General features: G+C 41.0%; 1 protein-coding gene across 1 annotated transcript in view; it reads left to right on the forward strand.

The window, feature by feature from the left end:
• The window catches only part of LOC110455453 (ufm1-specific protease 1-like), a 12384-nt gene extending 625 nt beyond the window's left edge, over window positions 1–11759 (forward strand). Inside the window, exons 2-5 of the mRNA XM_021505595.1 lie at window positions 6587–6799; window positions 7046–7148; window positions 9738–9808; window positions 10312–11759. Coding sequence (XP_021361270.1) covers window positions 6587–6799; window positions 7046–7148; window positions 9738–9808; window positions 10312–10446 — 522 coding nt within the window. The 3' untranslated portion in view covers window positions 10447–11759. The remainder of the gene's footprint in view (window positions 1–6586; window positions 6800–7045; window positions 7149–9737; window positions 9809–10311) is intronic.
• The last annotated feature ends 317 nt before the right edge of the window (window positions 11760–12076 follow it).

A 12076-nucleotide genomic window follows, 5' to 3' on the forward strand; every position in this document is an offset into this window, starting at 1 on the left:
AGGTCCCCGTGCCATACCAGTGTGCCAGGAGTCCTGTATCAGGTCCCTGTGCCATACCAGTGTGCCAGGAGTCCTGTATCAGGTCCCGTGCCATATCAGTGTGCCGGGAGTCCTGTATCAGGTCCCCGTGCCATACCAGTGTGCCAGGAGTCCTGTATCAGGTCCCGTGCCATATCAGTGTGCCGGAAGTCCTGTATCAGGTCCCCGTGCCATACCAGTGTGCCAGGAGTCCTATAACGCCAGTCTAACCATTATTCCACAGTTATATACTATGTGTACACCGAACTCGAACTATGTAAACCGGCACAATAAAAAAATACCGCTAGTTCCAACAGAGGAGACCCATAATAAGTTAAATGTCCTGGGACCCATAACAAAGCTATAAAGCTAGCCATGTGTGAGGGAACAACTATTGTCAGGGTATGAAAGGTAGTATTAAAACGACTTGGAATTAGCTCCGTATGAGAGTGGTTTTATGGACGCGTTGAGGTGCTGTTTTCAACCTACTAATATACACACAAATATAATATCATATAGTAACGCGTCAGAATCGCATTAATGTTCACTCAATAGGACAACATTAAGCTCGAACAGCATCCCCCTTTAACACGTCCAGTCCACTGACTGTTGTCAACGTGGACTTTCTCAACATTATTGGATAAAATCGTTACTTATTTAAAATTCTGTTTAAAACATCTGGGACCCATAACAATGCTATGAAGCTAGCCAGGTATGAGGGAACAACTATTGTCAGGGTATGTTTGACTGAGGAAAGTCTTTTATGTAACGTAGTATTACGTTTTTGAACACATTGATATTTGAAAATTAAATATCAATGAATGGAAAGTTTAAAAACGTGCGAACTTTTGAACGATAATGGTTTTTAACTGACCCCATGAATACTTCGATTTACTGAATATCGGGAAATGTTCGTGGCAGTTTAAGTTATCATTTGATTTGAACGATAAAGAAACGATTTTGTCATTAATGACAGTAATGATGTTTTAGTGGCAGAGCAGTTTCCGGAACTCGGGACAGGAGCTATTCGGATTATGTTCTTCAATTAGTTTTCAATATGTCGGCCAATGAAACACAGCTTTATGAAAACTTAATCTAATAAAGTATTAATGAAATGAGATACTATCTACGATGAGAGAGAATGTATCCCGGCCTGTGTATGAAATGAGATATTATCTACGATGAGAGAGTTTGTATCCCAGCCTGAGTGCCTTCCTGTCTGTCAGTAGCTAGGGATGTACTAATTGACTCCTGTACTAGAACTCAGCCTCCAGTCTGTCGCTATCACAGCTGTGTAAAGCAACCGGGCAGTTAAAATCAAGAAAACATGTCTGAGTTATGACACGTATCAATTGTCCTCAATGAAAGAAACATCATATTTAGACAATCGCACATCAAGATTCATCTATTTCTCAATTGAACACAGAATTAAGAACAATTTACCGGCAAAATGGACGTTTTCGTTCATATTACGTTTCATGATTTCTCCCCACAACGTTACGTTGCAGAATAGTGGCAACCATGTCTGAAATTACATGTTCTTCCTCCTCTACATGTACAGGGGTCCTATGGGACGCCCATGTAATGTTTCCCTCCTTTACAAATGTCCTGTGGGACGCCCATATAAAATTTCCCTCCTTTACAAATGTGTCCTATGGGACGCCCATGTAAGATTTCCCTCCTCGACCAATGCGTCCTATGGGACGCCCATGTAAGATTTCCCTCCTCGACAAATGTGTCCTATGGGACGGACGCCCATGTAAGATTTCCCTCCTCGACAAATGTGTCCTGTGGGACGCCCAGGTAAGATTTCCCTCCTCTACAAATGTGTCCTGTGGGACGCCCATATAAGATTTCCCTCCTTTTCAAATGTGTCCTATGGGACGCCAATGCAAGATTTCCCTCCTCTACAAATGTGTCCTGTGGGACGCCCACGTAAGATTTCCCTCCTCTACAAATGTATCCTATGGGACGCCCACGTAAGAGTTCCCTCCTCTTCCAATGTGTCCTATGGGACGCCCACGTAAGATTTCCCTCCTCTACAAATGTGTCGTGTGGGACGCCATCGTAAGATTTCCCTCCTCTACAAATGTGTCCTGTGGGACGCCCACGTAAGGTTTCCCTCCTCTACAAATGTGTCATATGGGACGCCCACGTAAGATTTCCCTCCTCTACAAATGTGTCCTATGGGACGCCCATAAGATTTCCACTCCTCTACAAATGTGTCCTGTGGGACGCCCAAGTAAGATTTCCCTCCTCTACAAATATGTCCTGTGGGACGCCCACGTAAGATTTCCCTCCACTACATATGTGTCCTGTGGGACGCTCACGTAAGATTTCCCCCCTCTACAAATGTGTCCTGTGGGACGCCCACGTAATATTTCCTTCCTCTTCAAATGTGTCCTGTGGGACGCCCACGTAAGATTTCCCTCCTCTACAAATGTATCCTGTGGGACGCCCAAGTAAGATTTCCCTCCTCTACAAATATGTCCTGTGGGACGCCCACGTAAGATTTCCCTCCTCTACAAATGTATCCTGTGGGACGCCCAAGTAAGATTTCCCTCCTCTACAAATATGTCCTGTGGGACGCCCACGTAAGATTTCCCTCCACTACATATGTGTCCTGTGGGACGCTCACGTAAGATTTCCCCCCTCTACAAATGTGTCCTGTGGGACGCCCACGTAAGATTTACCTCCTCTACAAATATGTCCTGTGGGACGCCCACGTAAGATTTCCCTCCTCTACATATGTGTCCTGTGGGACGCTCACGTAAGATTTCCCTCCTCTACAAATGTGTCCTGTGGGACGCCCACGTAAGTTTTCCCTCCTCTACAAATGTGTCCTATGGGACGCCCACGTAAGATTTACCTCCTCTACATAAACAAGTGTTATATGGGACGCTCTAGTAAAATCTCTCTCCTCTGCATATATAAGTGTGTCCTGTGTGACGCCTAGGTTAGCTCTCTATCCTCTACATACAAGTATGTCTTGTGGGACGCCCACATGAGATCTCCTCTTCATATGCAAATGTGTCCTGGTGGACGCCAACGTGATATCTCCCTCCTCTTCACATATAATTGTGTCCTGTGGGACGCCAATGTTAGATTTCCTTCCTCTACATATACAGGTGTCCTATGGGACGCCCAGGTAAGATTTATCTCATCTACATATACAAGTGTGTCCTGTTAGACGTTTAGGTAAGATCTCTCTCCTCTACATTTACAAGTGTTCTGTGGGACGCCTACGTGAAATCTCCGTCCTTCACATATGTAAGTGTGTCCTGTTGGACGCCCACAGGATATCTCCATCCTCTACATATACAAGTGTCCTTTGAGACGCCGATGTGATTTCTCTCCTCTACATATACAAGTGTCCTGTGGGACGCCCATGTGTGATCTCTCTCCTCTACATATACAAGTGTCCTGTGGGACGCCCACGTGAGATCTCCCTCTTCTACATATACAAGTGTCCTGTGGGACCCCCACGTGAGATCTCTCTCCTCTACATATATAAGTTTTCCCTGTGGGACGTCCACGTGAAATCTCCCTTCTCTAAATATATACATGTACAAGTGTCCTATGGGACTGGGACGTCCACGTGAGATCTCTCATCTCTACATATATATAAGTGTGCCCTGTTGGACGCTCACGTGAGATCTCCCTCCTCTACATGTATACAAGTGTCCTGTGGGACGCCCAAGTGATATCTCCCTCCTCTACATATACAAATGCTCCGAGGGACGACCACGTGTGATCTCCCTCCTCTTCATATATACATTGTACTACTCACATTATAACCTATATTTTGAAACAAAAATCATCAAAATGTAAGAAAGGATATTATATTTTCCTTCCGTACTGTTTTGGGCGAATATGTTACCCTTCAAAACCGTCCTGTGTGGGTGTGTTCAGTCAACCATAAAAGCGCGTGCTCGCTTTTCCACGTGTACACCACTTTCAAAAGTTCAAATTGTTAAGAAAATATTCTTGGCGTGTTTTTGTTTTAATATGTCACAAAGACGAACCAGACAACGGTTAAATGACTGTGAAATGAATAGGGCCATCGGATTTCTGCAAGCTAGCATCTCTCAACGTCAGGTTGCAGCAGACCTTGGGTGTCTCAATGTGTGGTGGCAAGAATATGGAATCGTTTCCAAACTAACGGAAACCCTTCCAGACGTCATGCTGGAAGTCGTTCTAGGGCTACAACGCAGCGCCATGACCGATTTTTGCTCATACAGGCACGGCGTCACATGTTCCAGACTGTCACAGCTTTACGAAATGACCTAAATGCTTTTGGTACCCGAGTAGCCGCTCAGACAGTTAGGATCCGTGTTGATGATGCTGGTTTAGGGTCACGTAGACCAACAATACGAGTTCCTTAACTGCCCGCCATGTAAGGAACCGATTAGGTTGGGCCCAAGCTCACAGCACTTTGACTCTACTGACGAGTCCAGATTCGTATCGACTTCACCGACAGGCGCGTTAGAGTATGGAGACAAACAAACGTTGTGGAACATGACCGATATGGCGGAGGTTCAGTGATAGTACAGGGCATTCGTGGGAAAACTGACCTTCATGTCTTCCATAATGGTACCGGTACGGCCCGGATTTACTGTGATGAAACCCTTGATGCCTATGTCAGACCATACGCTGGCGCTATTGGCCCTGACTTCATCCTTATGGACGATAATGCTAGGCCACATAGAGCAAGGGTGACTGAGCAGTAACTACAGCAAGCTACTATTCAACGAATGGATTGGCCAGCCCGCTCGCCGGATCTAAATCCCATCGAGCATGTGTGGGACATGCTGCAGACAGCTCTCTCTGCCAGAAATGTTCAGCCAAGAACACTCCAGGAGCTTGGAACAGCTTTGGTAGCTGAGTGGAACGCTATCCCACAAAACCGGATACGCGATCTCATTCGGGGCTTGCGCAGACGTTGTGAAGCTGTAATTGATGCTCATTTAAGATGAGTTTTGTTCAATTTAAGTAATTTTGCATGCTGATGAATTAAAAGAACAATCAATTTTTCAAATATAATCTCAGTATAAACCAAATATAATATTTATTTTCACACATGCCCAAAAATAAAAGCGATCCTTAGCAAAATGTGAGTAATATATATAAGTGTCCTGTGAGACGCCAACGTGAGATCTCTTTCTCTTACCACGGATTAAAGTATCCAAACCTTTTCTGGTGTAACATTGACAAAATAGTTCCTTGGTCGGGGTGGGATGGCTGCCTAGGTCGGGGATCTCCACCAGAGGGAGAATATGTACAAATCGTAGTAACTTCCCGGTTGAAGTAGCCGTGAGAACACTGTAATGTAGCAATGGGGGCTAATTATTGGTAAACCCTTTCAAGGTAATACTTATAGAATATATATAGACGCTTGGTCCATGTCAGCAGGATGGGGTCTGTTGTATTGATAGTGTTTTTGCTGTCGGTTTACACCTTGACGATGCTATACAATCACCAAACATAATTATATTCCCTTATCTTACATCAGTATGTAGTTCCAACTTTTTTCTGAAATATGTTTTTAAGAAATATAAGATACATCTGTTGATCAATGATTTTTTGTGTTAAGATGATTTACATAAATATTTTGCTGTAGGTGCTCCATATATTGATGACATAGCTAGCATGTTAGCAGGGGGGTCGGTTTCTACTTCTACTTCTAAATGGTACTGACCAACTTCAACAATTTGAAGATAAAATGTCAGACGAGGAGTGAAACATGGAAAGAGATTGTTTTTAAAAGATACGAGATGGTCTAATTTGCGTTTGAAAAGTGACGGTAGAGGGCTGATTTGAATAATTCCGTTGTGGGGCTCGAAATAATGTCAGATGGGAGTTAATTCCACTCGGGTATAGTTCGAGGGAAGAATGATGCCTTTCTGGTCTGGGTTTTTGAGTGGGGAATTTGATACGAAAACTGGTGGTTCGTTCGGGATTTTCTAACTGTAGGGATTAATCTGTCTGATTTTACGATAGCGACTTTCTGGTTTACAATGTTATGAAGCATGGTCAGACGAGCAGAGTATAACAGTGTAAGGGCAATGCTTAGTTCTTGGTTTAGAAACTATAGAACTTTTCCGAACCCATATTGCCAGTATCAGTTTCAGAGCAAACATACATTGATATTTTTGAAGCTATAGAACTTTTACAGACCCATTTCGCTATAGCGACAGGGTCAGAGCTATTCTACATTGTTATTTTAGAAGCTATGAAACTATTACAAACCCATATGTCCAGTGACAGCGTCAGGGCAATTCTAAATTCTTCTTTTAGAAGATCAAGAATACACACAGGCAAGAAATCTCGTTTCTCGATATTTATGCGATTACTTAAAAATTGAAAAAAACAATACGTAACTTACAGTGTATATTGCAAAGAAAAAGTAACGAAATCAGCATATATCCCTATCTTTTTCAATAAGGAGCCTCAGAGGTTTAAAATGCTATCTAAGACATTTAAACATTACTGATTTGATATTTTACTTTTCACCTGATGCTGTCGCTGACTGTTTTAAAACCACATTTAATTCTAATTCTGACCTCAGGGCTGGGGATGCGGATACAGAACTCTGCAGACGATGTGTGCTTGGGTAATTCACCAGCGAACACGCACTGACGATAAAATATCAGTAGTACCATCTCTAAAGACCATACAGGAAGCTCTGGTTGCTATGGGAGACAAAGCGGCGTCTTTTGTTGGTTCTAGAGAATGGATAGGCAGCTTTGAAGTCTCTATATGTATGGATTATTTATTGGAGGTAAGTAGGACGTTCATCAAGAGGTGACAGTTAGCAATGCCAGGTCAGCTCAGTGTACGTACATTCTCAGCTGGATTTGATTGTTATATAGAGCTAGGCGCGATCTTGAAGAGATTCGAAATGATCGTACAAATTTGTGAAACCATACTTTCCTTTAGAGCCAATGAATGTTTTACTATGCTTGTTTTTCTTCTGAAAGCATTCTGTTGATATACTCAAATGAATGGAACAATTTATTGTGTGCAGGTGCCCTGTAAGATAATACACGTCACTTCCGGTGCGTTGCTATATGACCATATAGAGGCATTGAAGAAGCATTTCGTGATTGTTGGAGCTCCAGTAATGATGGGTAAGGATAAATAAATGAAGTGATTCATATACTTTATGTTAATATTTTCTTGTACAGCATAACCTCATACTGAAAACTGACACTAGGAAGTCAAATCAAAATTCGATATTTATTAAAAGTAAAAACACACAATATCTTACCAATGCATCGTGTACATGTGTGTTCAGTATTGTTTCTGTCACGGAACTATGGTTCCGTTAGCTCCACTTCCGCTAGTTCGGAATAAGGTCATACGTTTACGGCTGAAATAGGAAGAACAGTGCTATATTCTCCAGGGGTTTGAGTGTTATCCGGGGACATACAATATGTTATTCCTTAACCCAGCGTTAATACTGAATACACGACCATGTACAATCTAATGAACGTTTTGTTTACGAATGTTAAACGCCGTCAGAAGTTCCATTGCCAACGTTTTAACGGAATTTGCCATGTCTATATAGTGTAACGTAGTAGGCACGGAAGGACGGTCATTTCCTTTCATCGCGAATCTATAACGGTAACTGAAACTGGTCTAAATGTGCTACTATGATAACCATCAGCTAGATCGAACAAAACAAAGTATACTGTTTATTGTACACTATAGCTTAATATTCATTCTTAACAGTTTTAGAGTATATTCCCTATATATTAACCTGTCTAGCCGTGGTCAGTACATACATGTACAATATTCGCTGTTTGTGTACCTGTCTAGCCGTGGTCAGTACATACAATATTCCCTATATATTAACCTGTCTAGCGGTGGTCAGTCCATACAATATTGCCTATATATTAACCTGTCTAGCGGTGGTCAGTACATACAACATTCGCTGTATGGTTACCTGTCTAGCGGTGGTCAGTACTTACAATATTCCCTATATATTAACCTGTCTAGCCGTGGTCAGTACATACAATATTCCCTATATATTAACCTGTCTAGCCGTGGTCAGTACATACATGTACAATATTCGCTGTTTGTGTACCTGTCTAGCCGTGNTATACAATCTTCGCTGTTTGTTTACCTCTCTAGCCGTGGTCAGTACATACAATATACGCTGTATGTTTACCTGTCTAGCCGTGGTCAGTACATACAATATTCGCTGTATGTTTACCTGTCTAGCCGTGGTCAGTACTGACAATATTCGTTGTATGTGTACCTGTCTAGCCGTGGTCAGTACATACAATATACGCTGTATGTTTACATGTTTAGCCGTGGTCAGTACATACACTATTCTCTGTATGTTTACCTCTCTAGCCGTGGTCAGTACATACAATATTCGCCGTATGTTTACCTGTCTAGCCGTGGTCAGTACATACAATATTCCCTATATGTTTATCTGTCTACCCGTGATCAGTACATACAATATTCGCTGTATGTTTACCTGTCTAGTCGTGGTCAGTACATACAATATTCGCTGTATGTTTACCTGTCTAGCCGTGGTCAGTACTGACAATATTCGCTGTATGTTTACATGTCTAGCCGTGGTCAGTACATATACTATTCGCTATATGTTTACCTGTCTAGCCGTGGTCAGTACATACAATATTCGCTATATGTTTACCCGTCTAGCCGTTGTCAGTACATACAATATTCGCTGTATGTTGACCTGTCTAGCCGTGGTCAGTACATAAATATTCGCTGTATGTTTACCTGTCTAGCCGTGGTCAGTACATACAAGATTCGCTGTATGTTTACCTGTCTAGCCGTGGTGAGGGCATACAATATTCGCTGTATGTTTACCTGTCTAGCAGTGGTCAGTATATACAATATTCACTGTATGTTTACCTGTCTAGCCGTGGTGAGGGCATACAATATTCGCTGTATGTTTACCTGTCTAGCCGTGGTCAGTACTAACAATATTCGTTGTATGTGTACCTGTCTAGCCTGGTCAGCACATAAAATATTCGCTGTATGTGTACCTGTCTAGCAGTGGTCAGTATATACAATATTCACTGTATGTTTACCTGTCTAGCCGTGGTCAGTACATACAATATTCGCTGTGCGTTTACCTGTCTAGCCGTGGTCAGTAACTAACCGTTTGAATAGCAATAAACGAAAGCGGCCCAGGTTAACTTACAAACCATGTGTTTACATTCTCAGATGTCAATTGTATATAAATATATGCTGTTGGTCCGGATTTTTGTATTAAGACAATTTATCCGGTACTTAAATACATGTGGTTACACAATAAGTTTAAGATTGACCAAATCAAATTGTATTGGGAAACACAACGGGGGTTCGTTGGATGGACAAGTATTGATAAAGGATAACATGCTTGACCAGTAATCGAAATAAACGTAGTCACATATTCGGTTAGACAGATTTCTTTTGATAAAACTATTTGGATATCTGTGATGGATGGATGCCGACACAGGTTTGGTGATTGATTACTGTCTTTTGTGTGGAATTGAGATGCTATATAGGACATGAGGATATTGTCAGGCAGACATACCGTTGTCACCTTATCCTAGCATTGTCTAGATATTGCTTTCTACTTTGGTGGTACTGACAGCGACGTCAATGCATGCCAATTATTGACGGGATTTATAGCAGATAATTTATGAAATTGCCGAGAAGTGTTTTACGATTTGACCCAACCTTTATACCAACAGGCGGAGACGGCGACAACGCGTCTAAAGGTATCCTGGGTGTATGCTGTGACCCGCCATCGCTACTAATCCTGGTAGGCAGCAATTTAAACTAAACACTTCACCACTTCTCGTGGAAGCTAACTATTTAAATTGATACATGTACTGTTTCCCATTAAAATGTCGAGAATAATTCCGGTTGAATGATTAAGGGGTAAAATTCAAAATTGAAATAAAAGAAATCAGAACAAAGGAGTTAACATGAATGTGTGTGAATTCAGTCATACTCAGCAGCTGTTACACCATACCCAAAACAGAACATAGCCTTAACAATACTATTCTCTGATACCAGACGCTGTTTCATTTGTATGCGTGCATATAACGTTATCTGGCTAACAGTCCATGCCGACTCAATTGCATTTCCGATTCCATGTTTATTGTTATTTTATTGTATTTAATCAAGGTATTTCCTAATGATTAATCAAAAACGTGCATGCAATGCTTAACATCATTCTCTAGATCCTTCTTTCTATTGACCAAGCCGTGATCTACCGTAACATAATCCCAGGACATTGACACACGTGATTTTCTGTTTCAGGACCCCCACCATTACGGCAAGGTCACGTCCCTGACCGACCTGTATGACCGCGGCATGGTGTCATGGCGCCCTCTGGAAACCTTCATGAAAGACTCATTTTATAACCTATGCCTGCCACAGTACCAACATTCGTGACGTATTGTCACATGACGTTGTGTTCACGACTGGATGACGTTCTTCACCGGTGAAGATGCCCATCAAGTCACTTGAAATTGTTTCGCTCACGGCAATGTACAAGTGTTATTGTACGATGTTGCTGATCTGACCAAACTAAATGTTAAAATGTGAAAAACTCTTTAAAATGAACACGTGACTCATGTTTAAACTAAAAGTGAATAAGCTCGAATAAAGGAAGTCACGTACCGTGCAATAACTGTTATAATAACATGTTAAAAAAGTGAATATTGTAAACTTAAAAAGACGTATATAAGTGTCAACGTTTTTCTTAAAAGTTGACAATGATTTCGCTTCATTTGACTGTACTATGATCGTGCTATATTTAACTTTGTTAGATCATTGTTCTGTTAACTTGTTTAATCGTTTTAATATACAATCATAAAAATATCTTTATGTAGTTTACTCTCGTTAAAAACGAGTTGCTAAATTTACTCTAGTCTTGCTTTTGTCTTCACTTTGCTGTCCAAGTAGCTAAGGCTTTCATCAGTCGTATGCTACATATAATCCGAAAACTTAAACACCCGTGCAGACTAAATCCCTCAGCATTTTCCACAATTCACTAGGTAATAACCAAGGCAATCAGGAGAGAAAAGGGTGGAGTTTGGACTGAGCTTACCCCACGACGTTGTTATCACCCCAGACTTAAATACCAACGACACTGACAATATTCCAATGGTTCGTTAAAAGTTTTGTTAGAACTTTAAGAACGTTCAGATGGAAAAGGTTTCAAAAGCACCTAGTTTTGCTATGGTGTCTTAAATATTTGCTAAGAACACATAAATATAAATCACTTGGAGGTTCGTGAGACTTGGGTTGGTAGTTAGAGTACTAGCATGTGGTTGTGGAATTTAGCATGATTCTGGTTCCTTTAGACATGGCCTATTTCCCTTGGCGCCTTGGTGGGTTTTTTAAGTTTTGTCCTCCGTGTTTCAGCATTTAAACCTGTCTTGAGATCTCCTTCTTCATTTTTTGTCAGAATTTCTTAAAACTTGGTAGGCCATATTGACGTTGCATGACTGTGTGATCCTGTTCGGATCTACGATTTAGCGAATGTTGAATTATTGGTCTTTGTTTATCAACGGACGTATTTTGTATCCATTTGTGGTGCTCTTATTAGCCATGTCTATGTAACTGAAACACAATTTCTTGTTTGATACATTAAACTTAGTAATTTTCTCTACCCCACACGTACTGTGAACACATTATTGCGTATGGTCTAGTGTAAACTAGCAATGTATTTCATACCAAGGTATTTAACAAGTTATTTATTAATGACAGGTGATTGAGAAGGGAAAACCAATAAAATATAAACGTGTCATTTTTGCTAATGGAAATATGGTTGTAAATGTAATATTTGGTTCAGTGATTTATATAATGATTGAATTTATCGTATAATATATTTATGGGCCTTTCAAGTTCTACATGCTCATCATGATACTAAAAATATACAATTCCCCATTAACTATCCTAATATACATGTTACTATTAAAACGTTAAGTTTACCTACCACTTAACATCGGACAAAGGATCCACAGGGGCCACCTGTATAAAACATCTCAAAATTGAGGAAAATCTCAAGCAATGTATA

The sequence above is a fragment of the Mizuhopecten yessoensis genome, unplaced genomic scaffold, assembly GCF_002113885.1.
Source record: "Mizuhopecten yessoensis strain PY_sf001 unplaced genomic scaffold, ASM211388v2 scaffold8221, whole genome shotgun sequence".
Classification (NCBI taxonomy): domain Eukaryota; kingdom Metazoa; phylum Mollusca; class Bivalvia; order Pectinida; family Pectinidae; genus Mizuhopecten; species Mizuhopecten yessoensis.